This window comes from Mycteria americana, chromosome 2 (genome assembly GCF_035582795.1).
Source record: "Mycteria americana isolate JAX WOST 10 ecotype Jacksonville Zoo and Gardens chromosome 2, USCA_MyAme_1.0, whole genome shotgun sequence".
Lineage (NCBI taxonomy): Eukaryota > Metazoa > Chordata > Aves > Ciconiiformes > Ciconiidae > Mycteria > Mycteria americana.
Window position 1 is genome coordinate 121,288,064 of NC_134366.1, and position 21,700 is coordinate 121,309,763.

A 21,700-nucleotide genomic window follows, 5' to 3' on the forward strand; every position below is an offset into this window, starting at 1 on the left:
GAGACTTGTGCCATCTCCATTTGTACCACACATGGTAGGACCTACCCTGGTTTATACTGGCCAGAGCCCCGCATTTTCCTGTTCAGTCAGAGCAAAAGCTAATACCACACTATTTTTACCTGGTGTTATAGACTTAGAGGAGGGGTTTGGTTCAGACTGATCTCACCTTTTTTATCAAAATGCTTTTTTTTTTTCCTAAAGGTCAAAAGCTACCTTTAAGGATCTTGGAGAAGATGATTTGGGAATTTACTCTTGTGTTGTTACAGACACTGATGGAGTTTCAGCAAGCCACACAATTGATGAGGAAGGTAGACACAATATCTATTAAGCATGCCTGTTTTGTTTTCACATCTGTTTTTCCCTGCTGCTGTGTCTCTCGGATCCATAAGGCATGCACACCTTATATTATGCCTTTTACGTCTTTTGCAGAAATGAAACGCCTGCTTGCTCTGAGCCATGAACGCAAATTCCCAAGTAAGTGAATCAAACATGTCTGTAGGGGAGAGTTTTGCATGCAGTGGGGTATCACAAAGCTCCTGCCACCATCAGGTAGGGAAGTCACTGTAGTAATTTCAAGTGAAAGTGGGTTTGAATTGAAAATCTAAGATTCTTCCTCCCCCCCCCCTTTCTTTCAGTACATTTGTGTATTACTGATATTCTTCCTGATCCGTTGCAGGCTACTGCAGGCTACTGCAGACATTATATAGGCATATAATGTCTATATAACAGTTGGAAAATAAGTATCCTATTGGCTTTGTTTCTGCTGCAGAACAGCCTTTTATACTTACTCAGCACACCTAACATGATTTGAAAACCTCAATTTGAAAAATTCTCTAACTTTATGCCAACTGAAGTTAGCGTAAGTTAAATTTAAGGTTAACAAAGCAGGCAACTGTAGTAAATTCAGCTGTAATGATCTATATATACAGAATATTCCTGCTGAAATTAATTCCCTCCCTCTTTCCTGTAACACTTGACAATATTAACATCCTTCCTTCTGCTTGGGATGGTATTTTGGTCAACTCCACAGACCTCCCATACCTTTGTGATATCCTGGTAGTAGCACAACTTGGTTATTTTCATTGGAATGCAGCTTCAATAATTAAAAATAAAAAAAAATAAATTGGATTGTATAATAAATCTTATTATACACAACAGGATGAGACCTAAACCTTGTCTCATCTTCTCCCAGTACATTCTCTTCTTCTTCGTTCCAGGCACTAAAACTCTTGCTGATGTTCTAACATCTCCAGCTTTGTGCATGCACTGCTGGCACCTCTGAAAACTCAGCTCACATCGCGCCTCTCAGCCCAGTCAAAGCTTGGCTGCAGAAATGGCCTGTCTTTTTGCCCACATCATCTCTCTCTCTCTTATTTCCTCCTGTGTCTTTTCCATATCAGCTCTACACTTCTCAACACATTGTATCACCTTTTGGCAGCTTAATGACAGTCCAAGCATCCCCTTGTTTACTCCTGCTCCTCCCAGTTGTTTCCTCCTAATTATATCTTCACGCTGAAACTTAGTCATCACAAAACCTTAGTGTTGTCGCACGTCCTTACTCGCCCTGACCGTTCTCTTCTGGGTGCTCTTCCACGCTCTGTGTTCATAACTAATGTCACAAAGTAAGCTCCTCAGGACACAGACAGTGTCTGCTTTTTTGCATCGTGTTCGGTAACAGTACATTTCTGGCTGGGCATGAGGTTCCAGGAGGCACAGGCAAAAAAGGAGATCACTGCAGAACACATCCTAATGTTTCAAGGAGGAAACTGTCTTACTTGCTTTGGCTACTCTAAGCCCTGTGGACAGTAAAAAATAAAAAATTACAAATAGGGGTTGAGATACATCTGGCTATGGCTATGAGGCTAGAAAAACAATAATGAGCTCCTATGGATCAACATGAAACTTTAGTCGTATCTCCGGATAATCTGTTTGAGGATTACCCAAATTGTCTAAAAAAAATTAGTTGCTAGGCATTTCTGATTCAACGTGAGGTCTTGCACGTTGCTTTGTTTGTACTTCTGAACTGCATTTAATTGTAACTTCTGCTTGGAAACATCTGCAGCCAGTAACTCCAAGGGAACGTGGGTTGCTTGAATAATGCAGCCTTACAGAATGCGACTACCTATGGGCGCAATAGTGTATTGGTGCTAAGTAAAAATAAATTGTTCCAACTCTTCAATTCAGCAACTGCCCGAGGACTCCCTGTCAAGTGCTCATGGTAATTTGTGATGCTATACAAATAGAATGTAAAACCTTGTAAGCATGATGGCTGGAAAATGCCTAAAGTAGCTGTCAGTTGGTGCTTATGGAAATATTTTAAAATAAGACTTTTGCTCATGGAGGACTGTAACGCAGATTCATCCAGTTCCTTTGGGCTGGGGAGTGAATGGCCTTTTCCCAAAAAAGAATCGGTTTGCATCCTTTCAGCCCTTTATTTAACAGCTTCTGCTATACTTTCCTCTCTTCCATGTTAGACTAAGATGTTCATAGTTAATTGCATGCAAATCAAGTGGGGGTTTAAAATTGCTCTTTAAAAAGAGCTGACAGTGAGACAAAAGCAGCGCAGCCTGATGTCTATTCACACCTTCTCCCTCTTGCTTCTGCTGGCTCCTGTAGCGTTTCAGTCGCTTTGTTTTGAGAAATTATGCAAGACGTGAGATTCCTTTTGTTTTTTACAAGCAAAATGATGTGCTGGGTGAGGAAGCTTCACACGGACCATTTGCACTGCTGGGGCACACTCCTATGGGGTTGTTCTTTGCCCTGCTGCCTCGTGGTAACGCTGTCCCTCCAGGCTACTTTTTAACTATTTTCCTCTCTCTGGTTAAGCCTGTGCCTTTTTCATAATTTTCTTTTTTCCCTGTGACTATTGCCTCCCCTCCCAGAAGCCTTATCTTCACCAGAGACAGGTCTTGTGCCACTCAGGCACCAAAAGCATACATGCAGATGTGGGAGGGTGTAAGTGCGGGGAAGGGGTGAGCATGGGAAAGGAAGACGTGGGGGGTCCTCACACCCTTAACTTTGTTTGGCAGTGGGGTGGGATGGCAGCTCTGCTCCAGAAGGCATCCCAGTCATTTAGGACGGTGCAAATAGAAAGACGAGACATTAGACGCTACGGCAGTCCCAGTCCTCTCCTGCTGCAGCTGGGCCTTTGCATACATGAAGTTGAATAGAGTAGAATACAATAGAGTAGAGTAGAATACAATAGAGTAGAATAGAATAGAATATTTTCAATTGGAAGGGAAAAACACCCCTGTCATGGGATTTGTCTGGGAGGAGATGTATCTTTACATTATCACCAGACTACATCATCAAGCATTTTGCAATGTGTTTGTACACTGTCCTCAGCTGTTCCATGTTACACCCTTGCACTTCTGACTTTACACTGCTGTGAAAGTGGAGATTGGGGTAGAGTTCACATACAGCATACATACTCCCTAGAGTATGATTTTGTTGAAAATCTGAGCATCCACTAGGACAGCTAAACACGATGGAAGCCAATAAAATGAGCAATATGGCCTAACATCAGAGTCTAAATGCTCATGTTTAATGTTGCTGAGTAAGATATCTTAAAAAAAGTTAAAGTGAAAGCAAGCTGAGGACTTTTACTAAAAAGAACAAGGAAAAATGAAAAAAAAAAATAAAAAAGACTGAAATTACCTGCAGTACTCTTTACATGATTTTTTTTTCCTGCTAACACAAGGAATTGGTCTATATGCAGGCAATTTCCATTATTCATAGGTAAAAAAAATGTACCGGAGAGATTGAGGGTGTGTTGTGATACTTAGTGAATTCTGGGAGATGGATGTTCCCCCCAGCAAAGGACCAGAGCGCTTACAAAAATCTCCCAACCTGCAGCTCAGCAGCTGACTTTCTGATCTGGCTTCATACTTGGCATTTTTTAGTGGTTTTTTCCGCTGAGTCAATTCACTGTCTTACAGTAACATTGTTAAACGACTCATTAAACATGGGTCTGCACCATAAAAACTCACATCATGCTGCAGAGATACTTGCAGTTTGCCTTTGAATGTATTAGAATGGAGCAGCACCAGCATAACTCAAATCCTGAACGCTTCCGGTCTGTACAGACCTAGTGATTGAAGGAGCAAAAGATTAAACCTTCTCTGTCATCCTATGTATATGCAGGTGGAGAGGCATTCTCTCTACATGAAGAGCTATCATAAGCTAGTTACCTTGCATACAGTATCCAAGTATGAAAGGAAGAAGTGGCCTTCTGATTACAGAAGAAAATAGTTGTTGGGGTGCAGGCAAAGTATATGCTTCATTCTTTTCTTTCTTCTTTGTAGCTGTCCCACTTGCCTCTGAGTTGGCAGTGGAAATTTTGGAAAAAGGAGAAGTGAGATTCTGGTTGCAAGCTGAAAAACTGTCTGGCAATGCAAAGGCCAACTTTGTATTTAATGATAAAGAGATTTTCAATGGAGAGGTAAGCTTTTTCATTGCTTACAGGTGTTTGCATTTTTATGAGTATCAATGAGTATTAATGTCTCTGTCTCCAACATACTTCCAACTAGTGTTCCACACTAATGCATTTTCATGAGAAATAACGTATGTCATTGAAAACATCACTAGAAAGATTTTGTCTGTAGTCCTGAGCTCCAGCTGAATTCTACTGGATGCAGTTTATAAAGTGGAGTTAAATGACTTCCTGCCACCTTTGTGAGTACCACGTGTTCTCTTAACTAGTGGGGACCATAGGAGTTCCTGCAATAAGGTAGTCCCAGGTAAGCAGCTACTGTGGTCTTCAAGGAGTCACTGCAGTAGCCCAGATTCATCCTGTCTCCTTCATCTATGGCCCTAGCATACCCTTGTGCTCGGTTCTCACCTTTCTTTGCTGTTTGGAGGAATTTGTTACACCAAGGGAAAATTCCCAAGTGGTTGTTTCCAGCAGCAGAATTTGTTACTTCCAAAGACATGACACGGCATGCTTTTGTTGCAACACTGATATTGGTTAGAAGGCAGAGATGGAGCATTCTACACAAAAACTTATTAAAATGCCATTGTCTCAAAATAATTGTTATTCTGAAGAGATGCAAATCTAAACCTTTCTAATGAAAAAGAACATGACACTCACCATAGAACACGAATGTCACATGCTTGTATAGCATTAGTAAATAGGCTTCACCTTTAACAGATTTCTCATTATTTGGTTACGTGTTTAGAGCTGGAGCTAGAGATAGTGTTAATCTGAATAAGTGGAAATCTGCATAAAGAAAACAGAATTTCACCTAAAGATACCATATAAAGTTTGGCAAATATTTTCTGACTCTGATATCCATTAATTGTTGCTTTACTTTCCACTCCTGAAGAAATATAAAATGAAGGTGGACCAGAAGACTGGCCTTGTTGAAATGATTATGGATAAACTTGAGGACAAGGATGAAGGGACTTACACTTTCCAACTGCAGGATGGAAAAGCAACCAATCAATCCAGCCTTGTCCTCATCGGTGATGGTAAGCTAATCTATATTGCACAGTAGGCTGGAAAACTTATACCGAGGTTACCTCAGTTGTCATCTTCACTTTCCACTGTTTTCAATACCCATAGATGTTCCAGTGGTTTTTCATGTCAAGGTGCTTGCCTGGCTCATAAAAGTCAGGGCATGTGTGTGAACTGAAATTTTTTAAGTGCTGGGAGGAAAGGGAATTGTTATAGAAATGTAAAATATTGCAGCCTGTCATGGTTTGCTTTTCTGTGCGTGGAAGGAAAATTTCCCATGTAAAAAGCCCATTCAGGTGGGAACAAGTAGCTGCACCTCTTAGAGCTCGAGTGGCTTGCTGACTCTGCTGCCGCTCGTTTGCCTTCCTACCGAGAGCGGAAAGTAGCTGTATGAATGGGGATTACGCTTCATCAGACATGACGCATTAAAATCCTGATGACTGCAAGCAGCTAGGAAAGTTGGGTTAGCCATAATCCGCTTCTGACACTTTGAAATGTTCAGTGAAAACCCTGATCCTATGGCAGGATTGTCATTGACCTCCAAGGGACAGAGTTGCACCTAACTGTCATAGTGACATACGGTACCGTACAAATGGCACGTGATGTTTAACCTTATATTTCTTGCTGGTTTTAATTCCTAGTATTCAAGAAGCTGCAGGATGAAGCAGATTTCCAGAGAAAAGAGTGGCACAGGAAACAAGGTGATAATATGGATATTTATAAGAATCACATATGTGTGCGTTTGTTAAGAGTTTGTTTATATTTATATATGTTAATTTGAAATAGATGGGTTTTGTTCTGTTATGTAGTTGCTTACCTTCTGAGGGAGAAATAGGAAAAATAAAACCACACTAAAATATAGCAGTATTCTTGTCAAGAAAAATACATTTGTCTTTGGTTTTGTATCGTGCATACCATTGATGTGACCTTTAAAAACATATCTGTGATTTTAAACAGGTCCTCATTTTGTGGATAAACTGGGATGGGAAGTTACCGATGACTGTAACGTGATGTTGAAATGTAAGGTAAGGGGCAAGGAAAACATCGAGTACGATGTCCAAAGCACTTTGACCTACTACTAACTTAGACGGTGAGGGTGGGAAGGGACTAAAGACGTGCCCTTTGCTTGTGTACTCCCAACTGCATATGGGATAGCGACAGAGCCTCTGAAGGCTGCTCATGCTGGGGTGACCGCTCATTGCCTGTAACAGAATACCTTGGACAATAGCTTGAACTTTTTTCTTCAGGTCTGTCAGCCACCCACCCAGGAGAAGGCACCTGAATAGGAATGACAGGCCTTTGTAAATCCTGGGACTTTCTCATTTTTGGCTGGTTTATGTGTGTAGAAATCCCCTGGGCAGGATCCACTGGCTCCCTGGGCTCCTTGAAGCTGTTGGCAGTTCTTTTCTCTCTCTTTTCATCCCTGCTGTTTTCCCTCTGCACCCCTCATTTTAAAATGGAGGCCTGCAATAACTCACTCCGATCAAGTTGTAAAGCTTGCTGTTCTTTTATGAGAGACTTGAACAGGCTAACCCATGCGACACTAAGTTCCCCTGCTCAAATGAAGAGAATAATTACGCTGTGGTTTTCATCCGTCTTAGGTGGCTAATATTAAGAAGGAAACACACATTGTATGGTACAAAGATGACAGGGAGATAATGGTAGATGAAGAACATGACTTTAAAGATGGCGTGTGTACTCTGCTGATATCAGAGGTGAGTGACCGTCCTTGTTAGCCCTCAGCTGAAGTCAGTGCTATGAATTCAGATGAACGATACGATCTAATCTGATATTTCAGCAGAACAATCAAAAAAGGAAGCGGGTTTTAAAAATGGAAAAACTCGCAAGGCATCTGTGTTTTAGCTAAAGCAAATGTCGATCTATAACTGCTCGTTCAGATTTTCAGGAAATGATGACAGAAGAGATAATAAGCTTGTCGCTTCCTTTGTATGTCAGTTTAACAACAGAATGAGAGCATGTTTACGTTTCGAATGGCATTTGGAAAGCACTTGTCACTCAGGCTTTCAGGGGACCACCCCCCGGAGTCTCCAGAGAGGTCTGGTCCCTACCCAGCCTTGCTGCAGACGGGGGCTGTGACCTGCATTCACCGCTTCATCTCTTCGCTCTCGGCTCTTTGGCTGAGGAAGGGAAGAAGTGTCAGGGCTCCCTGGGGCTGGGGTTCCCCCATGGCTGCAGGCCAGGACCCCCCAGCCAAGGTCCATCCCACCACCCCAGCCAGGAGCAGGGCACCCTGGGGACGGGACATCAGCTGGGTTCAGGAGTAAAATCTAGATTTTTCTACAGTAACTGTTCTGAAAACTGGTTTTACCATTACAATATTGCAGTTTTCTAAGAAAGATGCTGGCACTTACGAAGTCATACTGAAGGACGACAGAGGAAAGGACTCCAGTGAGCTAAAGCTTAAGGACACAGGTCAGAGCCACTTTCTGCATGCTGGCAGCCACACCAGCTGCCAGCCTGACTGCTCGCCTGCAAGTGGGTTTGGGGTAACAAGGCAACTGCATGCGTCACCTTCCTGTGGCTTTGTTCCTCCTGTGTATGAGATCGTCTCATTACAAAAACTGAGATTTTTCAGTTCAAATAATATTTGAATATAGCTTATTGCATGTGAATTGTGTATAATTTTGGGAGAATACGATGACTAACGCTAAGCAAAATGGTAACAGGTTTCCTCAGGGGGCCATCAGTGCTGTAAGTCTACAAGTATAGAAAGAAATTATAGAACTAGATAATTTTAAAAGATTTCACATTTTTATTATGTTTTGCCGTTCATTTATTTAGGGGCCTATCCACTCATTGTGATTACTCTATTTTTACATTTTGCTTATGTTTCCAAGCAAGTGGAGAAAAACCTGTCCATTAGAAAGTATATAGATGGGTTAGCATTCCAACTGAATAGTGTTATTTATGGGGGGGGGGGGGGGGGGGGAAGATAATATCGTTTTGTTCAGCTGCAGCATTATTCATCAAGGCTGTTAAATAAAATCTGGAAATGAGGCTGTATTTCTGCATTACTTAGATTTCTAATATGCTTTGTAAGGTAGGTCTGATTTCTTTTTCAAACCTACTGGGGAGAATATTTCAGAGCCAGTGCTTGTCCTATTATTGACTGTGCCTGAGCTGTAGACACAGAGTCTTAGTCTCCGGATTGTATTTCCACAGCTTTTGCAGATCTGATGAATGAAGTATGCAGAAGGATTGGTAAGCACTTAATTCTCTTTTCAAATGAATGACTCATTGTGCCACTCAATGAATGGCTGCATGGCTGCATAAAACCATGTGCTCTTCTTTCAGCTTTATCTGCGACAGACCTGAAAATCCAGAGCACAGCTGAGGGTATCAGACTGTACTCCTATGTTACTTATTATGTGGAAGATCTGAGAGTAGGCTGGGTGCACAAGTAAGTATGCAAAAGCTTTGCAAAAGTCAGTGCGATTTTGTTTTTATAGACTCAGAAAGAACCTGGATATAGGAGAGAGACGAGGCCCGGGTTTATTCTCGGCTCTCATGAGTCCTCCTCTCATATGAGTTAGTTTCAGTGAACTACACCCGTGTGAAACCAGTATGAGAGTCAGGTGTTGGTGGTGCAGGGCCCTCCTGTCGTTTCCCTCGAGACAGACAGTCCCATGCCACGGGATGCTGTCAGGGCCATGCTGCTTCAGAGGCTTCCCACCTCCCAGATGGGAGCTGCATCTTTCCCTGAATCAGTTTTAAGGAGCGATGCAAATATAACCTGAGAGACTGACAAGCTTTAAAAGAGGCCGGCACCACGGGTTCAGAGATATGTAGCCTGGAGGTCTGCTTGTCTAGGAGCCGCAATTGACAGGAACTGGGACAAGCGGGCACGTCCTTTTAATGCGTAGGTTCATGTTTAGGAGGCAAAGCAAGTTTCAGCATGTGCCCGGGGCAGTAAAATCCAGACAGCCCCTCCTGTGAGAGCTACGAACCTAACCAAGACAAACAGAAGAACTGAGATGTTTTAAAAGAATTTGAATGCCCAGCTCCCCACAAAATTAATGGGAGCTGCATATCCAAATCCACAAGACAGCTTTGAATTCTCAGTCAGTGCCAACAGCATGCACTGTAAAACCCAGAGAAGTAAACAACTTAGATTTGATTTAATAGTAATAGCATATTTGAATCACTTCAAATCTATTATTACTATTCTTGCTGCTTCACTTCCTGTGGACATGGTAGTAGTTAGTCTTTAGGATGGAATCCAAACTACTGATCTCTCAATAAAACTCATGTAAATGAGGCACAGTATACCCAGGATGTGCTGTAGCAGTCTGGCTGTAATTATTGACACTGATGCTAACCAGCAACGCTGCCGGAGAAATGAAAGCAGTTTGAGGTTTTCCTGTTTCTTGGCACCCATTTTGACCTTGTATCGCCAGGAATCCTAAGCATTTCAAAACTGGAAGTGAATATGAAGTATTCTGGATTTCTCTTTCTCTCTTAATTTTTTTTCTCTCTCTCTCCCCCCCCCCAATTAATTTTTAGAAACTAATTTAATCTTGAAGCACATCAAATTAATCTAGTAAAAATGTTCTTTGACCCTCTAGTATATTCGAAGTTATCAGTTTAAAGATAAAAAGAAAATGAGTAGCTTATTTGACTAATATCTTTTGCCTCATCCAGGACAATTAACTGCTTAGCTAGGAAGCTGAGAAATGGGTATTTTTTGTGGAAGAAGATATACTTATGTCAAAGTTGTTTAATTGTAAACGCCAAAGCATAGCAGAGCATCAGAACACATTCCAACTAGGCAAACATGATTTGTGACAAAAGTGGGGGCTTTGGTAGGCACAGCCCTATATATTTTTGTTTTGCCCAAGCAGAAATAAACCTATGCTACGACAACGTGAAGATTTGAGGATGCACGGATTACCCTTCAGAGATCTGGGTTTTAAATTTGTATAACTCCTCTATGGCTCAGGTCATAGACTAAGATGCATAATCTTGCTGCAAGCTTTGAGGAGAGCTAGGCCTTGAACAGGGAAAGACTGTCATGTCAATTCTGCCCCATTGGCCCACAGCTTTAGTAAGAATTTCAAAATTTTCAAAGTATGGTGGCATACTATATAGCACCTTGGAAATCATTTAGTAACTGCAGACATACTCAGTGACTCATCATGAGCAAATCCCGTTTATACTCCAGCAAAACGAAAGGGTAATTGTTGTGTTGTGTTGCGTATTTTTCAGTGATACCCAGATTAGGTTTACAGACCGAGTGAAGACCGGTGTCACTGGGGAGCAGATCTGGTTGCAGATCAATGAGCCAACTCCACAGGACAAAGGCAAATACACAATGGAACTCTTCGATGGTAAAACAGGACACAAAAAGACAGTGGATCTTTCTGGACGAGGTAGGCCATTCCCTCTGCTAACATCATCTGTATGTGGGCATTACACTAAGGTAGGGTAGGAGCATCTACGGCAGGATCTTGCTACAGACCCGTTACCCTTTGGGCTGTAGGGTCTGTGTGTGTACCCAGCAGCCTGGCAGTGTTTGTGAGGACAGTGCAATTTGTTTTCCCTAACTTGTGCTCTCAGGTCATAAATTACAAACAGCTTTTTCCTATTCCAAATATCCGCTTACAGTTTGCCTACTGAGATGACAGCCCAGTTTCTGAGCTATCTTACAAAACCTCTTGTGTTGCTGGCATTGATTGGCAGTTTTAAATACAAGTTGTAGCACTGAATGCCTTCTGTATCTCTCCCAAGTAATATTTGGAGGAGGAAGTGAGGGACAAGTTCGTTCTGTTACTTTCCTACTGCATTTCTTCGATGGATATAATAGGGCTCCTTATTCTTCAGAGATGTCAAGACTGGTCCCTTTCATCAGCACGATGAAGGAATGTTAGGGGAACAGCTAAAATTATTTGGATTGACTGTTGGAAGCTTTTACTCTGAGAGACCTCTCAGATCCTAGGGAACAGATTAACTCCTCCCAAATTGCGAGTTTCCATCCCCCGCCGTTCCCATCCCTAAAGCTTCACTTTGGGTCTGCAAGCTCTGTGTAAGGGCAACAACCTTATAATCATCTCCATGTTGCTCCTTCTGTACTCTATCCCCACTTTCTGAGAAAAGAGATTTCTCCACTTTCAAAGCGGAGAGGTTGACCTCCCACATGATGGTAGCTTAGCCTTAATTTATGAAGGAGACAGCAGTTTGCTGTCTGGTTTGTTCGTGGCCATCAGTATGATGCTTCAGAACAGATGTGAAAAGCACCTGGAAAAAACAGATCTCTCGTATTCCATAAGCCAGTGGTCTCCAAAGCGGGGTATGTGCAAGATGATCTGCTGGGGTGTGGGAAGAAAATATGAGAACTTCAGTACTACATCTATATAATTTATAAATAAATAAATATACATATATTGGGGGTGCATGCTCAAAAAATTTTTACCTATAGAGGTGCACGATCAAAAAAGTTTGGGAGACTACTGCCATAAGCTATCATTTTGGTAGTGTATTGTGGGTTTCTTCTCTGCTTTGTGAGATAATTTCAGCCTATTGCTCTCCTGCTATCTTTTTGTCTTAAAGCCTGACTTTTAGAAGAAAAAAAAGTGTGTTTATGCATTCATATGTATATATAACAGCTGCTATATACAAGATGGCATTTATTAGTTGAACCATTCAGCATTTTACGGCTTATACAATATGCATGCATCCATACATTAATATTTCTTTAATGATGTCTACATTTTTAATTCAGTTCTACATTCTAAATTTAAACTTGTGATAATTTATCTCTGAACCTACCTTTAAAATCAACTTTTCTCTTTACAAAGCATTTGATGAAGCCTTTGCTGAGTTCCAGAGATTAAAGTAAGTATTATGCCATCTAAATACAGTAATGGCAGCCATAAAATAATGAGTATTTGTTTGTTTTGTGCTGGAGCTAAATATATCCTGTGAAACAAATCCTAGTCCTACAGAAGTCTGTAGGAGTTTTGCATGTGACTTCTTTGGTGCAATTCTTATGTAACAGTTAGGTAACAAAGAATAAGCAGTATTGCCAAAAGATGAGAGAGATTTTCCTTAATGGATTAAAGGCAATTAAAAGGATAAAATATTTTTCCATCACTCTAAGTAAACCTTAACTGAAATTGGACTTTCTTTTTGTTTCTTTCAACTCCAGGCAAGCTGCAATTGCAGAGAAAAGTAAGTGGGCCTTCTTTGACAATAGTTGCAATAAACTGTTTACAAAGGTTTTCTTCCTCTCCAGGATGGTTGTGTGTTGGGAGGGAGAGGGCATGTATACATGTGTATGTGCATGTGCTCATCCTAAGATGAATTTGTCCTTACACCAAGGGGAAGCAAGGAGAATGACCTTTTAGTGATTTAACATTGGTGCACATTGCAGCTAATACCACTATATGGGTCATACCCACTATGGGTTATGTTGATTCTTCCAGTCTAAGCTCCTGTTCTCGTTACCAGTTAGCCTTCTCTACAAATTATCTTTATTGCTGAGATCTCTCATGAATGTTCTCTGCACAAAAGTCACTTTGTTGTCAAAGATGGAGAAAATCACTTGGCTAGTTTTGAACTATCTAAAAGGTCAAATGGCTCTGCATTGCATACAGAGATGGGCAAGAAAGCAACAGTAGCTTTTGCATTGCTTAAAGACCGATCTCTGAATCTCCTGATACTTTTGCATGTGTGTCAATTCCAACACAGCAACTAAAACAAAAGTATGTAATAATTGCTTAAGGAATAAGTCATTAGAATTCAACTTGAATTATTAAGCTCAATATTCTCCCTATTTACAGAAAAACGCATGGAAAAAATGTAACACATCAAAAAGTTCCCCCACTGCAGACAACTTTCAGACCTGTATAAAAACGAGGGCAGAACTGGCATTTGAAAAGTTATTGGAGAAAAAAGTGTAGAGAGATCTGAGCTCACTCCTCCTGAAAACACGCTCCAAACAGAGCGGGGTTTGGAAATGTACAGTGATCCCTACGAGTCCCAGCTGAGACGGCACGAAGGGATCAGTAATAGCCCTGCCCTGGGCATTTCATTTCTAACCCTGGACCATTTATAAGGGGCTGGCACGTTAATTGACTTAACACAGTCCCGTTCCTGGTCTCATATGGTTGTTACCCTGTGCTCCAGAGCACATCTTTTACAGAATGCATTAGAGGGGAACATTCTGTATAGTCATTTCCTTCCTCTGCCAGGCTCCACCAAGACTTATAACGAACAAAAGCCATACTCCCGAATAAGTGCACCAAAGCCTGCACGTGATCAGCTTATTTGTATTTATGTAAGATTCCTATGGGACTTTGAGCTTAAAACTAGACCAAGTATCGATCTCATTTACGCCCAGATACGTACAAAGAGGTGGAATTTCAGTGCTGTCACTGAGACTGTCTTTGCATTTAGATCAAAACCGAATCTCCACCACTTTATTAGCTGTCACACTTCCTTTTGGAAATACAACATTTCTAGTTTACAACATTAAAAATTTAGAGTGCCAGATCTCAAAAATTCAGGGTTTTTTTTGCGCACTCAGAAGTAACACTGAATTGATGGCAAAATCTGCAGGACACAGCACGTGTACTTTAATTCCCCTCTGTAAGTGATTGACACCAGCTCTCAACACATCTTTTGCTGTGAATTCAACGTTTTTTAAAGTCCAAATGGTGTGCTAAGAATGCCGAATAGCTCTCTGCTAGCACAGATATCAGAGACAAGTTGTACATAAATAAGATAATATGAAAGAGCTAGAGGGGAAACAGAATCTGGGACACAGTTGGTTTTGAGACACTAAAGAAAATTATTTATTTATTTCCAGATCGTGCACGGGTACTTGGAGGTTTGCCCGATGTTGTCACCATCCAGGAGGGCAAGGTACAGTAAATTAGCTGAAGCTTTACACAACAGCCCAACAGCTTGCATGCCTTTCAATGATAGGAAAATATTCACCTTTTTTTTTTAAAGATTCCATCTTTAAAATCTGCTACATTATTTATTCATCCCCTGCCTTCTGTACATAATTCAACAGTCTTGCACAGATGGGTTTATGTATTCAGGGCAGTATCTTTTCTTAACCATTAGATAAAAGTGAGATGACAATGTAAGCAGAGACTAAAACTCCTTACATAACCAGCTCTTTAAAAAATCATGCACAGGTTTCACAGTTACATTTTTTTGTAACAGGCTATCAGGGAAGTTTAATTCCTTATTTACAAGATAGCTAGTCATTCTATGTCTTACGCGGTTAACTTCCTCGCAACGTGGCAAGATAGTGACCCCTGTCAAGGCTGGCTTTTAAACGGTGTAAAACTAGTAAACCATTCTAACTCAATTCTCTCCCAGACAAAAGGAGATAGTTTCCTCTATTTCATCAGGGTAAATGGGAAAGAAGTCAAAAGAAGTCACTGGTGTTACACTGGATTACATTAGCAGAGCTTAGCTGAAAGATTACTATCAGGCAACCCCAGAGGAACACGGCTACATCGATGCAATCTTGAGCACAGAACAGAGGACCCAGAAAGTCAGTTCTCAATCCCGCAACTTTTTCGCAGCACGCATAATTTTCCCAGCTGCATAATAGCACTGAGACCAAGAAGTGCCTGCTCTCCACTTCCCACTGGTCTGCCACTAGCCGGTTCCTCTCCGCAGTGTGGGTGAACATTGAAGTAGGGCACTTGAATGTCATTGGAAACCTCTAACATGACAACTACAGTAAGGCAGCTTCGTGATATTTCTGGCTTTATCTGGCAGTAGGTCAGCTGGGTTAAAAGTATTTGATTATAAGCTGAGCAGAAGTGCTAAGAATCTAAAATCTTGATCTGAATCACTTAACAATGTGAGATATAGCATAGCCAACAGATAGTGGACTGCAGCGCTTCTGGGAAAATTAAGAATGTTGGCATTACAAAATGAGATAACACTTGATTAAACCTTTCATTAAAGGATTTAGCAGTTTGGGAAGAAACTGTAGAAGAAAGAAGCACTCGTATGAGCATTGCAGCTGTAGGTAGAAGACACAAAGAAATGGATTGAATTTGCAGATTCTCAGCTAATAGTGCTTGTGCTTGGAGACGAGATTCTGCCAAAAGAGAGTTAGTATGAAGTTGAGTATGAGCTCACTAAAGCGAAATGTGTAGAGTTTATAAAAAGGGAGTTTGTAAAAAATGAGTTGCAAGATCTTACCCAGACACACATTGTCCTTGACAGCAAGGACATTTGTGATGTTTGAATAAGTGACTGAAAAACTCCCAGAACTCCAGACAAATATCCTTGACCTTATATTTCTGGATTCAGTAGATGATCGTTTTGAGAAACTGAGTAGGACAGAGAGTGATCGGGGAAAACAGTGCTTGTTTGGATGGTGTTGGCTCATCTGTCTATTGTTTGCATGTATGCTGGAGAGAGGGGAATGTAATTCTCTCTTGTGTAATTCATGCAAATTGCACAATCATCGAGGATTTTGAAAAACAGCAAATGAGGTAGCAGAGGACTGGCAATTGCAAGCTTTGATTCTGAATACAAGTGCAGCCATAACTAGAGAGCTATATGAACAGATTGGTATCCCTAGACTGAACTTCCAAGCATATGCATGTCTTAAACTTAAACTTAACACCATGACTGTGATGCTATTTATTGGCTTTTTACATGTGAGCTGAAGGATATGTGTGAGAAGGAATGAACCAGTGTTTATCCAGTGTTAATCAAACAGCGTTCCAGATGGCCTAAGAGGCTTTCACTGACAGACATAAACGCTCTTCAGCAGTGTCATATAATCAGAAAAGGCTAAGTGTCAGTTCATATTAGGGAAGAATTTGACCTGACAGAGAATACTAGCATAAGTTCTGTGTACAGCTGGCCAAATTAACCTAAGTGGCTGTTTTAATGAAGGCCTGTAAGTGAATAAGGGGGTTTATTTTTAAGAGGAGAGGCTTAGGATTCTGACAGACAGGCACTTTCAGACCTAGAAGCAACATGTTGCATCCTTCTGCCCACCAACTCCCCATTCTACCCTCCTGCCAGGGGCAGGTGCCCTCATGGGTAGGCTGGAAGAAGGGAGCAGGTTCCCCTGATTGAGCTGCTTCAATTCACTCACAGGCATCTTAGCCCAAACCACCCATGAATGTGAGTTTGTGCTAATATGCAAGAGTAACGGCAATACTTGAAATACAGTGACACATTTCCCTCTGCCATCTGTACTGCCCTGCTCATGATAATCTGCAGTGAAAGGCAGAAAAGGTAGTGGGGGGCACCAAGTGTCTGGACTTGCAGCTCCTGGTTGCTCCAAGTACACGTCTCAGTGCCCCAGGTCCAGACTTGTTATGGGAACTTCTGTGTGGAGCTCCTAAATATTGAGATCCAGCTCAAAGAGATGGGCTTTACTCACCCAGTGTTTTTCAGACAGATCAGATCCCCTCATAGATTTCATTCCCTCACCACAACATCTAGACAGGTTTCCAGTCCTTTTCCCCTGCCCCAGACAATCATCAGAGACAGACAACTACTGGAAAAGGGGGATTATCTTGAAGGGGAAAGGTGCTTCTTCCCCCCAGGAGTACAGGACACACTTTTTTTAACAGGATAAGGATTTCAGGTTGAATACAGCATTATAATCAGGGGTTTCAGTGAGTAATAAAGATATACGTGAGCAAAGACAATCTCCTGCCCAAAGAACAGAAAATCTGAAACAAATAGGTGCGGTCACAGTGGGCAATCGCTTCTCCTTGGCTAAAGCTCCATAATTACGGAACTACCTTCCAGAAAACCAAAGATCTCACCATCTACATAATGAATGATAAGATACATCTCTGCACGTTAGTAGCTGGAAAATAAATAATAAGAGTTGGGAACATCAAGAGGAGCACCGATGTCAAACAGGAGCTAGTGATGCAAGGTTAAGCAAAATGCAGCTATTTTAATGAATGATTTAGAAGAAGAAAAGAGTCATCACTGCTGCTTGAATCTCTTTGAATTAAGGAGTACTGACACCACTTCAAACACCCAAGGTTTGAATGATGCCACTAATAGAGCTGTCTGGACATGGACATCAGCTCATTAGCATCTTGGAGTGGCAGCTGGGGCCACTCGGTGGTGATCTCTTGCTTGCTAGAGAATCAGAAGACAATAAAGAAATATCGAGCACTGGAAGGGACCCATATGCAATGCCTGGCTGAGGCTGAGGGCATGTTTGTATTGAGAGTGATAAGGAAGAGGGGGGAACGTAAAACCTGTTTTCTCCTTGTTTATTGAAAAGATGGACTGATGTGGCAATCAAAACCACATTCACATTCACACCAGTGAGCTACGAGAAGGCAGTCAACAGCCCCACGCAGTCACTAGCTGTAGGTGCTGCAGGAAATCAGATAGAGGCCATTTTCACCATGCCGCAACCCTCTCCCTTGGAATCTGCCTTTCCTTCAGTACCAAGAATTATGTGCTGTTGATGGAGGAAAGTCTTCCCCCTCTCTTTTGTTCTCATTTTGGTCCTTAGGTGATGTGGGATTTATTTAATTTTTATTTTGTTGTCAGAGGTACAGGAATCTTTCACTTGTAGAGAGGTATCCATTTTTTCTACCTGCTCATTTCAACAGCCTTCTAGATGTCTCTCTTCTGTCCCATCTTCCACCATCACGCTACCAGATAAAAAGCAGAGAGGTGAAGGGAAGGTAGCCTGTAAAACAGATTTCTCACAGTAGATTTTTATCATGACAGCCTATACGGCCAGCAATGTGAGTGCTCTTCAGTTGTCTCTATTTTTGATGTATTTTTATCAAGAGCCTTTAAAAAAAAGTAAGAGAAATTTGATTCCAGTCAAGTGGAAGCTTGTCCATTCCTTATGTATCACTTAGTCCATTCCTAATGACCCACTGAAGAGAATTTTCTCTGCAGTAAAAATTCTTCAAGTTCCATTTAGAAAAAAAATCTACATTGAATAACTTTTAAAGTTCAGACCAATGTACTATATAATACTCAGACATAAATGGATTCCTTCCTAAATAAAAGTCCAGAAGAAAGGCCTATGTACCACTGAAGTTTCATATGAACATTTTTCACATTTGACTCTCTATGGGATGTTCACTTTTGCAAATTCTTTTGAGAAGATTCCCATGGCCCTGTGACCAGAGGAGGGGATCATTTATATGTATCAGTATCTCCCAAACACAAATTTCTCAGCTGAAAACAAAAAAAGGAGGCCTGCACATTGTGTGCACAATAGACTCACCAGCCTGCAGAAAGTATTTAATTGCCAGTGATCTCTCCAACAGCTGACTCTCTTGACAATGAAGATACTTCCTTCAGTCTGATGGCACCGAATTCAGCCCTTAGGAATATTACTAACATCAAAGGGAAATACTTACACGAACACCAAAGAAAGGGTAAAGCGTGTATTGATTTCAGTTAAAAATAGTTTTATAGGAGTGCGTAAAACAATTCAAGTCTGTTGGAAGAGCTGTCAGGGCATAGTTTAAAAAGATCCTAAATTAAACAAAATATTCCAGGGGCACTTTGTTCTTAGTTATTTAAAAAGGCAGGCATACTTTGTTTACTTCTGTGGTAAATACATAGCGAGCTTAATGTGAACAAATCCATCTGATGGTTCTCAAATTCTCATTTCAGGTCTAACACACAAATGCAGATAATATCTAACTTTATATTAAACAATATGCATGGAGAAAGCTCTACTAATGATTATAACAGCAGAGAAGAAGGCCCATAAAATATTGAAAGGCTTTAATGGAGTTTTTGAATTAACTGTGTTCCTTCTTTTCCTTTATGATACAGAAGACTGACAAAAATTATTGATCACTGCAAAAATTATTGATATGCATCCATTTACTAAAAGCAGGAAGCTAAATGGGGAGTGGAACATTTGGAGAGTCAGGCATCAAAAAAGACAGCAAATATTTACTGACTCTTACTTATAATCCTTTTGTACTTTCTCTGTAGGCACTTAATCTTTCTTGCACTGTCTGGGGAGACCCTACCCCAGAGGTGTCATGGCTGAAGAATGAAAAATCATTCGTATCAGATGCTAATTGCATCCTGAAATTTGAATCTGGAAAAAACGTCAGCTTTACCATTTCTACTGTGTCCACACTCGACTCTGGGAAATACAGCATTGTGGTGAAGAACAAGTACGGCACAGAGACCAGCGATGTCACTGTAAGTGTGTTCATACCTGAGGAAGAGAGACAGTCTGAGCAAGAGAAAAAGAAAGAAGAAAAGAAAACGAAAGTGTGAATTTAAGACTAGGAAACAGAAGTATGGGGGAGATTTTGGATGACAGACTGACATAATCTGTGTGTGTAAATGGCTTTCTGCTTTAGCAGGCAGCCTTGGATTTTTCTATTCACTTCACTTTTGCTTCTAATACACTTAATTGTGGCAGGGAAAACAGGGCCTTTCCTAAATATTTTCTTACTGCTAACTTCACAGAATCTAGTGGTAGCATCTTCAGCCAGGCCAAATGCATGCTGGTCCGTCATTTGACCCTCTTCCTGGAGCATTTGACCATGCAATAAAAATGGAAAGGGTGAAGAATTGTTTCAGTGGAGGCAATTGATGAGGTCGATGGAAAGATAAAAAATGACTGAGGCATTTTTGAGCAGCAGCTTAGATTTGTTCCAACTTTGGTAAAGTAGCATAGATGGAATGTGTTAGAGAATTAAATCATGGAGAAATTAGTGCTGGTTTTTGTCTACATTAAGGCCCCTTTGTATTGCTGTGTTAATTTAGAGAGGCCTTAATATGGGTGTCCTTTACATCCATAAATATTGTTTAATCTGCCCAATTGGGGTAAAAGTACTGTAACATAAATGAAAATGAGGCTTAGGAGGCCAGAATACTAATGTGTGTGTGTGTCTGCAAAAATGTATGAACTCTCCTCTATGTTCACAAATAAACTGAATTCACTTCTTTCCTTCCATCACAAGCTTGTTTCACTGTGTCTTGTTTTACTGGTCACGGCTCTGGTAGTTGTGCACAGTATCTCAGTGTCTTAATGCTTTCACCACTGTAATTACCTCTAGCTTTCCTTTAGATCACTGTTAATCTTCACTTTCCTGTTCACGACAAAACCCACAATGGCATCTCGTCACACCTTTCTGTCCAGACCTTCACTACTTCACATGTCAACTCAATAAGGTATTTTTGCAAATTCAGGCACAGGAGTGGTCTCATGTGATGCAATGGACCTGCTCATGCATTTTGATTTAAGGGGGTTAGGTAAGTATTTTGTTAGACTGAGACCTCAGTTAATTTCTTTTAAAGCTACAAAGAGAATCTTCACTGGAACATAGAAAAAAATGTGGGTTTTTTTCAGATAAAAATGTTTCAGACAAAAAACATTTGTCCAGATCTTTGGACACACTAATATAGATTAAAAACTCCATGTCAGCTATTTTACAACAATGCCACTGATTATTATTAGCTGAGGAAGAGCAACAGAATGTACATATATGCCCATCCTGCTGGACATATATATGATATATACATGTGATACAATACATATCATATATATATGATCAGAAGCAGTTATCAGCCCAATTACTAATTAGGAGAGCAATGTGCCATATTAATAATTCTTTTCATTACTAGTCTCACAACAGCACAATTCTTCACATCAAAATCTAAAGAACTAACGTATATATTTTCAGTATAAGCATGATCTGTGTGCACCTTTCACATACTTTCTCTTGTCGTTTTTAGCTACTGTGACTGCAGAAATAGTGCTGTTTCCCAGGCACTCATTTTGCTGCAGTATTGGCATTTCTGTGAGGATACTACTAGTAAGTGCTGTACAGTTAATGCTCACTTAAACCCTTGCCATCTGAGGTTTACTGTCACCTAATGTTAAAGGAGAAGTGGAAGCATGAGGGAATTCTTAATGGCTCAGGTAACAATAGATTCAACACAGTTATTAATGGTGAAAGCGAAGATTTTTGCAAATTTTTAATAGGGTTTTTTTTATCAGTTTCTATGAAGGGCTAATGATTAGGATCTTAATCATTAAAAAAAAAAAATAATCCAGATTTAGATCAGATTTATGACCTACCAAAACACATTAGCATGTGCTTAACTTTATGCATGAATAGTACTGCCGGTTTCAAGGAACATGTTACCTGGTATAAACCTTTTTTCTTCCAGAATAGGTTTCACATCACAGGGATTTTTAACATGAAATTATGTAGAACTAATGTGTTTTCAGCATTTCACATAAACAGTGTATGTGTTCACGTA

At 40.7% G+C, this 21,700-nt stretch overlaps 1 protein-coding gene across 3 annotated transcripts in view; it reads left to right on the forward strand.

Annotated features, from left to right (window-relative positions):
- MYOM1 (myomesin 1) overlaps positions 1 to 20,375 on the forward strand; it is a 116,219-nt gene extending 95,844 nt beyond the window's left edge. For all 3 annotated transcript variants that reach the window (XM_075494428.1, XM_075494429.1, XM_075494427.1), the window contains 15 exons: positions 202 to 308; positions 430 to 474; positions 4,305 to 4,441; positions 5,325 to 5,469; positions 6,097 to 6,156; positions 6,413 to 6,480; positions 7,057 to 7,170; positions 7,801 to 7,888; positions 8,639 to 8,677; positions 8,771 to 8,876; positions 10,682 to 10,845; positions 12,271 to 12,307; positions 12,621 to 12,643; positions 14,283 to 14,338; positions 19,409 to 20,375. In XM_075494428.1, coding sequence (XP_075350543.1) covers positions 202 to 308; positions 430 to 474; positions 4,305 to 4,441; positions 5,325 to 5,469; positions 6,097 to 6,156; positions 6,413 to 6,480; positions 7,057 to 7,170; positions 7,801 to 7,888; positions 8,639 to 8,677; positions 8,771 to 8,876; positions 10,682 to 10,845; positions 12,271 to 12,307; positions 12,621 to 12,643; positions 14,283 to 14,338; positions 19,409 to 19,702 — 1,483 coding nt within the window. In that variant the 3' untranslated portion in view covers positions 19,703 to 20,375. The remainder of the gene's footprint in view (positions 1 to 201; positions 309 to 429; positions 475 to 4,304; positions 4,442 to 5,324; positions 5,470 to 6,096; positions 6,157 to 6,412; positions 6,481 to 7,056; positions 7,171 to 7,800; positions 7,889 to 8,638; positions 8,678 to 8,770; positions 8,877 to 10,681; positions 10,846 to 12,270; positions 12,308 to 12,620; positions 12,644 to 14,282; positions 14,339 to 19,408) is intronic.
- The last annotated feature ends 1,325 nt before the right edge of the window (positions 20,376 to 21,700 follow it).